Source organism: Chiloscyllium punctatum, chromosome 37 (assembly GCF_047496795.1).
Source record: "Chiloscyllium punctatum isolate Juve2018m chromosome 37, sChiPun1.3, whole genome shotgun sequence".
NCBI lineage: Eukaryota > Metazoa > Chordata > Chondrichthyes > Orectolobiformes > Hemiscylliidae > Chiloscyllium > Chiloscyllium punctatum.
Genome location: NC_092775.1, coordinates 13,596,255 through 13,607,751, shown reverse-complemented (window position 1 = coordinate 13,607,751; position 11,497 = coordinate 13,596,255). Strand labels below are relative to the sequence as shown.

General features: G+C 50.2%; 1 protein-coding gene across 5 annotated transcripts in view; it reads right to left on the bottom strand.

The window, feature by feature from the left end:
• The window catches only part of LOC140462878 (rho GTPase-activating protein 39-like), a 203,923-nt gene that overhangs the window by 41,171 nt on the left and 151,255 nt on the right, over positions 1–11,497 (bottom strand). The window contains exon 1 of one of the 5 annotated variants that reach the window (XM_072556295.1): positions 46–134. The exons of the other annotated variants lie outside the window; for them this stretch is intronic. Within the exon in view, the coding sequence (XP_072412396.1) occupies positions 46–119 (74 nt within the window). The 5' untranslated portion in view covers positions 120–134. Of the gene's footprint in view, positions 1–45; positions 135–11,497 lie in introns of those variants that run through there. 5 annotated transcript variants of the gene reach the window in all.

Here is an 11,497-nt window from a genome sequence, read left to right as displayed (position 1 = left end):
AACAATTGTACCGGAGTGCAGCTGATCCAAATCAAAAACAACAACCTGCCAACACAGCACAGGAAGTGAACATCAGACCGTTTGACTTGTGTTGATTCATTTGAAGCAGTACTCCCCATTCAAATGCAAAAAGATATAAATAGAAACTCTGGAATTAGTAAGTGGCCCAATGACTCTTTGTCCCACCAGCGACACTGAAGAAACCGGACAATTCTGACCTGTCGCTTGCTTTCGTGAGTTAACGCGCCATAACCATTAACAAACTGCTTCTTCACTTGCACATCTATCTCTCCTTAAGAAACAGAAGCTTCTCTCTGCCCCACGACTGCACTTTTAGCTCGACGCTTACAAAGCTGACAATCCCCAGCTTGGGCACGGTGTGTCGGTCATCAGTCTCTGCTGGCTGTGACGTGTGGGAGAAAGAGGAATTTAGTTAACATGCGTTGCAGTGGGCCAGGGTCAAGTCCACACTTGATTGTCTCATCCGAAGCAAGAGGCCTGAAACCATGTGACAGGCTGGGGAGGGAAAGGTCACTTTGCTCCAGGCTACTGGAGCTAAGAGGGAAGACAGCAAATAATTTAACTCTGCAGTTTGTTCAAACAAATGATAAATCCACTACAACTTGCTGTCAGGCTCAGACTCCATAGGGTCTAGTGTATGCTCCACATGTCCTGGGAGTATGCACCAATCACTCGCAGCTACTCCTCACTTATCCAAATCACGGGCAGAACCTTGGTGCAACAACAACATATGTTTATACCCAGGGTACGGAAATGCAGCTAAGTACTTCAAAGGCAAATCATGACAGGTGTCGAGATAAATTCATGGAGATGTTCAGCACGGGAAACAGACCCTTCAGTCCAACTCATCCATGCCGACCAGATATCCCAATCTAATCTAGTCTCATTTGCCAGCATTTGGCCCATATCCCTCTAAACCCTTCCTATTCATATACCCATTCAGGTGCCTTTTAAATGTTGCAATTGTACCAGCCTCCACCACTTCCTCTGGCAGCTCATTCCATACATGTACCACCCTCTGTGTGAAAAAGTTGCCCCTTATATCTCTTTTATATCTTTCCCCTCTCACCCTAAACCTATGCCCTCTATTTCTGGACTCCCCCATCCCAGGGAAAAGACCTTGTGTATTTATCCTATCCATGCCCCTCGTGATTTTATAAACCTCTATAAGGTCACCCCTCAGGCTCTGACACTCCAGGGAAAACAGCCCCAGCCTGTTCAGCCTCTCCCTATAGTTCAAATCCTTCGACCTTGGCAACATTCTTGTAAATCTTTTCTGAACCCTTTCAAGTTAATGAAACAGGTGACCAAAGACATGAGTAAAGGGGTGGGATTGCGGAAGTATCTCAGAGGAAGTGAGGGTTTCAAGTGGAGTCCCTGTGGTGGAATGATTGAAAACCAGGGGGCATAGAAAGATTTAAAAATGACACGAGAGGCAACCTTTTCACACAGAGTGGTTCATATGTGGAATGGACTGCTAGGGGAAGTGGAAGATGCAGGTACAGTTACAACATTGGAAATACATTTGGACAGGTACATAAATTAGGAAAGGTTTAGAGGCATGTGGGGCAAATGCAGGCAAGTGGGGCTAGTTTTGTTTGGGAAACTTGGTCAGCATGGATGTGTTGGACTGAAGGGTCATGACTCTATAAACTGCAGAGGAGCAGGAGGACAGGATGGAAGGAGTGAGGATGGATTATCAGACAGACATTAAAACAGGGCAGAATAAAGATAAAACCAGGGATCACTTGATAAGTTTCAGTAACTATCTTAACTGAGTGGCTCATCGTCATTCTTGAGACTGGAAAACCAAATCACCTCAAAGAGTCTTCAACTCTATTTTAACATTCTCACGTCACTGCCACATGCCCAGAATCCACGAATCATTAGACTCGGAATCATTTGCAGCTTTGAGACAATACATGTACACCATGGGCTTTAGTTGCCTCACCTGTACTTAGTTGCACCTTTGCACTCTCTCAAATAATATGGTGACCCTCCTCAATTTATTCTCCCTTCCCCTCACTAACAGAGTTCGTCATTATTTAGAAATAAGGAGTTGCCCATTTAAGACAGAGAGAGGATACATTTTTTTTTCCATTCAGAGGGTTGTCAGAAGATAAGACCTAGGAGCAGGAGTAGGCCGTCTGACCCCTCGAGCCCGCTCCACCATTCAATAAGATCATGGCTGACCTTTTCATGGCCTCAGCTCCACTTACCCACCCTCTCACCGTAACCCTTAATTCCGTCACTGTTCAAAAATCTATCTTTGCCTTAAAAACATTCAACAAAGTAGCCTCAACTGCTTCACTGGGCGGCAAATCCCACAGATTCACAATCCTCTGGGTGAAGAAGTTCCTCCTGAACTCTGTCCTTAATCTGCTCCCCCCTTATTTGGAGGCTATGTTCACTAGTCCTAGTTTCACCCGCCAATAGACACAATCTCTCTGCTTCTATCTTATCTATTCCCTTCACAATCAGTCTTTGGAACTCCCTTCCTCAAAAGGCAGAATCTTTCCATATTTGGTTTTAAGGCTGAGGTAGATAGATTCTAGATTACCGCGGGGCGGGCGGGGGGGGTGGAAGATTCAGGGGTATGCAGTAACATTAAGGGGAGGTTAAAATCAGATCAAACATGATCTTACTGAATAGCAGAGCAGGTTTGAAGGGCAGGCTGTGGCCTAGTCTTGTTCCTTGTTCGTATGCCCTTGTACAGTAAATGCTACTCTCATCACATCTTTTATGAAGCACACAAATGTTTCAACTCTCAAACTGACCAGCGATCAGATCTGTACCTGATTGTGTGAAGAATTCTAAGCCTGCACTCTGCAAAAACAGCCCAGACTGGATTGGTGCCAGTAAGAACAGAGAGGCCCATCTACCTCAGTACATTTCACTGCACCGAGTTTGGAACCATGGCAACATTCCCTCCTCCTTGGCCTTGCTCTCACTTCAAGATGATGCCCTCTTGATTTTGATTCTCCCACCACAGCAATAGTTCCTTAATCACCTCATTGTTACCAACACCTTTATCCAATCATCCCTCAAGTAGTGAAACCAAGCCAAGTCAATGCAGTCATCCTCATGTTTTAACCTTTCAATCATTTCTTGTGTTTCTTCCAAGGAAGTGCACCTTTAACACAGCCAAAAAAGGTCATGTTTTGTCGAAAGCTTTCCATCTCATCAAGACATTTGCGATAATGTCAAGATAAAGGAAACAATGTTTTATTTTGTACAAGAAGAGAGTGCTGGCAAGTGGACTCTTGATTCATAGAGGTGTTACCACGAAGGATGCTCCAGTTATTTGATGATTGATAAGTTAATTGCCAAGCTCTGTTTAAATTTAAACCAGGCAGCTTCACTCTGATCGATCATAGAATACTTCTCAGGATGAACCACAGAATGGCTGTTGCTGTACATTCGTTTTGTCTGCAAAGAACAGGGACCACTGTGTTGATAAACACAGTTTCCAATGCGTGCAAATGTCTCCTGTTCTAAGTCTGATAGACAATCTTAAATTGATTGCTTGCTTCATCCAAGTTATTATCACACGGTGAACAATATGGCCAACTGCTCTTCCCAGGACAAGAAACTACAGACAGTCATGAACACAGTCCCATCACGCAAACCAGCTTTCCATCCACTGGCTCCATCTACACCTCCCGCTGTCTCGGGAGAACAACTAATAATAATCAAATACCCCTCCCACCCTGGCTACGCTCCCTTCCAACCTCTTCCATTGGGCGGGAGATATAAAAGGCTGAATGCGCGTACAAACAGATTCAAGAGCAACTCCTTCCCCGCTGTTATCAGACTTTAAAATACATCTCTCAAACGTTAATTCTGATCTCTCTCTCTGCACCTCCTCTGCGGCTGTAACACTGCATTCTGCACTCTGTTCTACGACCCTGATGCACTTTAAATGATATGATCTGCCTATACAGCATGCAAAACAACACTTTTCACTGTATACCGGTACATATAACAACAATAAATCAAATCAAATCAGCTGTTGACGTCTCTGTGCAGATTTCTAGCAAACACTATTTGTACTATTCTTCCAATCAGACACATTCCTTTCATCCTTGCTCTGTCTCTCTCCTGACTATCATCGTCACAAGGTGGAGCAAGGCAGCCATTATTGGATGCTTTAAAGACATAATTAATGCAATACTCAGTGCAGGAATATTCTATATTGTAGTTAACTCTTTTTACAAGTACTTGTTCCAAAGACTCAGATTGGCAACAATTTGAGTTTTCATTCAACACTCTCAACACATGGTAAAACGTGATATGGACAGGTCACACTGCATTCCACTAGCTGCCAACTCACATTCTATCAGCTGCTTAGTGAGTTTGGATGCTCCCAAAGGGACCTCACTCTTCCAACCCTAAACTAAAAGCAAATACCAAATACTTTCCATTACAAAACAAGGAGCAGAATTGCAAGTTACCAAAACCAAAAACGTAATAAACCCAAAGCTGTTCAAAATGTCATCAAAACCACAGCGATCAAAGCTGGAATGGTCTCCTCATGAAAGGCCAGAATCAATGAGGTGGGTCAAACAAAAAATAAAAATCCCTTTGCAAAAACGTCCATTTCCTGTGTGTGCAACTGGGAGCTGTGTAGAGTATTAAACGCTTTCATATCTTGGTGTGTGTCTCTCCAAGGGCAAAGTGCACAGACTCTCACACACTTTTCCCAGGAGCCCTGCATTTAAGAGCGGTGTCGTTTTATTTTTGTTCCACCCATTCCGGTCCCCTGACTGTGAGACTGAGATTAACCAGGGAAGTACCGTAACAGTTGAATAATTGCAATGGGCAATGTTTGGAAGGTTTCTGTGTTTCCGTTCTGTCATCAACAGTTCCGAAACTGAAAACAGTGAAGCTGCAGTCAGAAACCTGGATGGGACAAGAACCCACTTTACATGACATGGGTCTTTTGTCCATCCCCCCCACTCTACTGCTGGGCCTGGGTGGAAGAGCAAGTCCTATGTTGGCAATGACTTGTCCAGCAAGTTCTACAGGACCCTGCCTACAAAATCAGGATGCTAATTTCCACTCCTCCCCCAGCAACGCCCTCATCTCGGGAATGAATAGATTTTTTTTTAAATTCTAATTGTATCTGAACCCTGGATTTATTAAATCTGCAGCTCTGACGTAGGCTGTGAGTGGGGATTAGGTCCGAATATTCTACAGCCAAGGCTCAGAGCGTGGACATGCAGATTGCTGCAAACTCCAGTAGACCACTGGTTTGGAGCGACGGGTGGGAAGAGGAGGAAAAGAAAAAAGGTGGGGGGGGGGGGGGGCGGAATTGAAGAACACAGTGAACGAGGTGAGAGTTAGGGGCAGGGGTGACCATGCTGAACTCTGACCAGCGGATGCCTCGTACCAACTGTTTCGAAGCTTTAAGAGAAACAGCTGAGGAATGAGGAACTAATTGATACTCTTCTTCAATTACAGCTGGAAGAATTACAGGAAGCCTTCCAGCAAAACTGGAGTATTGTTAATGTCTGGCACGACAAAATTCGCTGCTCCCCAACTCCCCACATCGTCAACTTGGTGAGCTACTACAGAGGAAGATGGGCTTGATCACACCAGTTTATGCTGGAAAATGGCTTTGCTTGCACTTGACCCAAGTGCTCATCCCCTCTGTGCGAGTCTAGACGCCAACTGCTGAGGGAATGAGAAAAACATCATAGCCTAGTTTAACTCCATTCATGTCCAACAAACACAACCTAAGACCCTTACCAGCTAGGATCAAAGGATAAAAGTTTCACGACACAGACTGAAAGCAGAGTGGGTGGGGGATGTTTGGGGTGTGTGTGTGTTTGAGCAAGTTACCGAGAAACACGTTGCCAAGGCTAACTCATCACACAGGTGATCTGGTCAGGGTACAGTCTGCAAATTTGCTCACTAGTCCACCCATTACCTTCCCTAACACACTGGAGGAAACTGATCCTTCCTCAGAAATACAGCCGCTCCGGTAAAACCGCACATGTTTCCAACACATTGGGATGGAATATTTCCTGGGGTCTGGCAAAAAGTGCACAGCATCGGAGGGGGGAAGAGAAGAGGGGGCTTCTGGGACACGATTACCTACTGGTCTAACAGGATTGCTACGCAAGTCTGAGACAGAGTGTATCTTGCGTTGTTGGCTGGTAAATGAAATCATTTCGTTAGCCCTTACACCAGAAAGCAACGGTATTCGTGTAATTCCCCCACCTTCACAGATTACCTGGATACCCAGTGATCTCAGTACACACACGCACATGCACACACACACTCTCAAAGAACAAAGAAAATTTATAGCCCAGGAACAGGCCCTTCGGCCCTCCAAGCCTGAGCCGATCCAAATGTATTGTCTAAACCTGTCGGTCATTTCCTAAGCATCTGTATCCCTCTCCACCTACTCGTGCATCTGTCCAGACGCATCTTAAATGAACCTACCGTGCCTGCCTCTCCCACCTCTGCTGGCAACGTGTTCCAAACACCCACCACCCTCTGTGTGAAGTACTTACCACGTGTATCCCCCTTAAACTTTCCACCTCTCACCTTGTAAACATGACCTCTCATTATCGAATCCAGCACCCTGGGAAAAAGCTTGTCTCTATCCACCCTGTCTATACCCTTCATGATTTTGTAAACCTCAATCAGGTCCCCCCTCAATCTCCTTTTTTCTAATAAAAATAAACCTAACCTACTCAACCTCTCTTCATAACTAGCACCTGCCATACCAGGCAACATCCTCGTAAACCTTCTCTGCACCCTCTCCAAAGCGTCTACATCCTTTTGGTAATGTGGTCTCTCACACACACACCCTCCCCCCCCCCTCCCCCCCCACCACACTCCCTCTCTCACTCACACACACTCCCCCACTCTCTCACACAGGCACCCACCCACTCTCTCACACAGGCACCCACCCACTCTCTCACACAGGCACCCACCCACTCTCTCTCACACAGACACACGCATTCGCTCACACACAGAGACACCCCCCCGCTCTCTCACACACCCACATGCACCCACTCACACACACACACACACACACACATACCCATGCACCCGCGCTCACACACACACCTGCTCTCTCACACACACACACGCACCAACTCTCACACACAGACACACGCACCAGCTCTCACACACACCCGCTCCCTCTCACACACACCCACACTCTCACACACCTGCTCTCTGTCACACACACACCCCTGCTCTCACGCACACACACCTGCCCTCTCACACACACACACGCTCTCTCACACACACACACACACACGCTCTCTCTCACACACACCCACTCACTCAAACACAAACACACCCCCGCTCTCACACACACCCACTCAAACACAAACACACCCCCGCTCTCACACACACACACCTGCTCTCACACACACAAACACACACTTGCTCTCACACACACACACACCTGCTCTCACACACACACACCCCACCCTCACACACACACACCCCACCCTCACACACACACACACACACCCTCACACACACAGACCACACACACACCTGCTCTTTCACACACACACCCACCCGCTCTCTCTCACACACACACACACACCCCCGCTCTCTCTCTCACACACACACACACACACACCCACCCGCTCTCCCACACACACACCCGCCCTCTCACACACACCCGCTCACTCACACACACACACACGCTCTCTCTCACACACACCCACTCACTCAAACACACCCCCGCTCTCACACACACACACCTGCTCTCACACACACAAACACACACTTGCTCTCACACACACACACCCCACCCTCACACACACACCCCCCCTCATACACACACACACACCCTCACACACACAGACCACACACACACACGCTCTCTCTCACACACACAGACCACACACACACCCGATCTCTCTCACACACACACTCATCCACGCTCTCACACACACCCACCCTCTCTCTCTCACACACACACACCCATCCGCGCTCTCACACACACACCCGCTCTCACACACACACACCCGCTCACACACACACACCCGCTCACACACACACACACCCGCTCACACACACACACACACCCGCTCTCTCACACACACACACACCCGCTCTCACACACACACCCGCTCTCACACACACACACACCCGCTCTCTCACACACACACACACCCGCTCTCTCACACACACACACACCCGCTCTCTCACACACACACACACCCGCTCTCACACACACCCCCGCTCTCACACACACACCCGCTCTCTCTCACACACACACACACCCACCCGCTCTCTCACACACACACACACCCGCTCTCTCACTCTCACACACACACACACGCTCTCTCACACACACACACACCCGCTCTCACACACACACACACACCCGCTCTCACACACACACACACCCCCGCTCTCACACACACCCGCTCTCACACACACCCGCTCTCACACACACACACCCGCCCGCTCTCTCACACACACACCCGCCCGCTCTCTTTCACACACACACTCATCCACGCTCTCACACACACACACACCTGCTCTCACACACACCCGCCCGCTCTCTCATACACACACACCTGCTCTCTCACACACACACACCCGCGCGCTCTCACACACACACCCACCCGCGCTCTCACTCACACACCCACCCGCCCTCTCACACACACACGCTCTCTCTCACACACACCCACTCACTCACACACACACACACGCTCTCTCTCACACACACCCACTCACTCACACACACACACACGCTCTCTCTCACACACACCCACTCACTCAAACACAAACACACCCCCGCTCTCACACACACCCACTCAAACACAAACACACCCCCGCTCTCACACACACAAACACACACTTGCTCTCACACACACCTGCTCTCACACACACACACACACCCCACCCTCACACACACACCCCCCCTCATACACACACACACACACCCTCACACACACAGACCACACACACACCCACCTGCTCTCACACACACCCATCCGCGCTCTCACACACACACACACACCCGCTCTCTCTCTCTCACACACACACACATCCGCGCTCTCACACACACACACACCCGCTCTCACACACACACACACCCGCTCTCTCTCTCTCACACACACACACACCCGCTCTCTCACACACACACCCGCTCACACACACACACACACCCGCTCTCACACACACACACCCGCTCTCTCTCACACACACACACACACACACCCGCTCTCTCACACACACACACACCCTCTCTCACACACACACACACACCCTCTCTCTCACACACACACACCCGCTCTCTCACACACACACACACCCGCTCTCACACACACACACACACCCGCTCTCACACACACACACACCCGCTCTCACACACACACACACCCGCTCTCTCTCACACACACACACACACACACACACACCCGCTCTCTCACACACACACACACACACCCTCTCTCTCACACACACACACACCCTCTCTCCCTCACACACACACACACCCTCTCTCCCTCACACACACACACCCTCTCTCCCTCACACACACACACCCCCTCTCTCCCTCACACACACACACCCGCTCTCTCACACACACACACACCCGCTCTCTCACACACACACCCGCTCTCACACACACACACACCCGCTCACACACACACACACTCACACACACACCCGCTCTCTCACACACACACACGCTCTCTCACACACACACACACCCGCTCACACACACACACACACACACACACCTGCTCTCACACACACCCGCTCTCACACACACACACACACCCGCTCACACACACCCGCTCTCTCACACACACACACCCGCTCACACACACACACACCCGCTCACACACACACACACACACACACACACCCGCTCTCTCTCACACACCCGCTCTCTCACACACACACGCTCTCTCACACACACACGCCCGCTCTCTCTCACACACACACACACCCACCCGCTCTCTCACACACACACACACACCCCCGCTCTCTCACACACACACACACCCCCGCTCTCTCACACACACACACACACACCCACTCTCTCACACACACACACACACACACACCCACTCTCTCACACACACACACACACACCCACCCACTCTCTCTCTCACACACACACACCCACCCACTCTCTCTCACACACACACACACCCACCCACTCTCTCTCACACACACACACACCCACCCACTCTCTCTCACACACACACACACCCACTCTCTCTCACACACACACACACCCACTCTCTCTCACACACACACACACCCACTCTCTCTCACACACACACACACCCACTCTCTCTCACACACACACACACACACACACACCCGCTCTCTCACACACACACACACACCCGCTCTCTCTCACACACACACACCCACTCTCTCTCACACACACACACACACACCCACTCTCTCACACACACACACACACCCACTCTCTCTCACACACACACACACACCCACTCTCTCACACACACACCCGCTCACACACACACACCCCCGCTCTCTCACACACACACCCGCTCACGCTCTCACACACCCGCTCACGCTCTCACACACACCCGCTCTCACACACACCCGCTCTCACACACCCGCTCTCACACACACCCGCTCTCACACACCCGCTCTCTCACACACACCCACACACACCCACTCTCTCTCACACACACACACACCCGCTCTCTCTCTCACACACACACTCTCTCACACACACACACACACCCGCTCTCTCACACACACACACACACACACCCGCTCTCTCACACACACACACACACACCCGCTCTCTCACACACACACACACCCGCTCTCTCACACACACACACACCCGCTCTCTCACACACACACACTCTCACACACACACACACACCCGCTCTCACACACACACACACCCGCTCTCACACACACACACACACACACCCGCTCTCACACACACACACACCCGCTCTCACACACACACACACACACACCCGCTCTCACACACACACACACCCGCTCTCACACACACACACACCCGCTCTCACACACACACACACCCGCTCTCACACACACACACCCGCTCTCTCACACACACACACACACCTGCTCTCTCACACACACACACGCCCACCCGCTCTCTCACACACACACACCCGCTCTCTCACACACACACACCCGCTCTCTCACACACACACACACACACCCACTCTCTCTCACACACACACACACACACACACTCTCTCTCTCACACACACACACACACACCCACCCACTCTCTCTCACACACACACACACACACACACCCACTCTCTCTCACACACACACACACACCCACCCACTCTCTCTCACACACACACACACACCCACTCTCTCTCACACACACACACACACACCCACTCTCTCTCACACACACACACACCCACTCTCTCTCACACACACACACACCCACTCTCTCTCACACACACACCCACACCCACTCTCTCTCACACACACACCCACA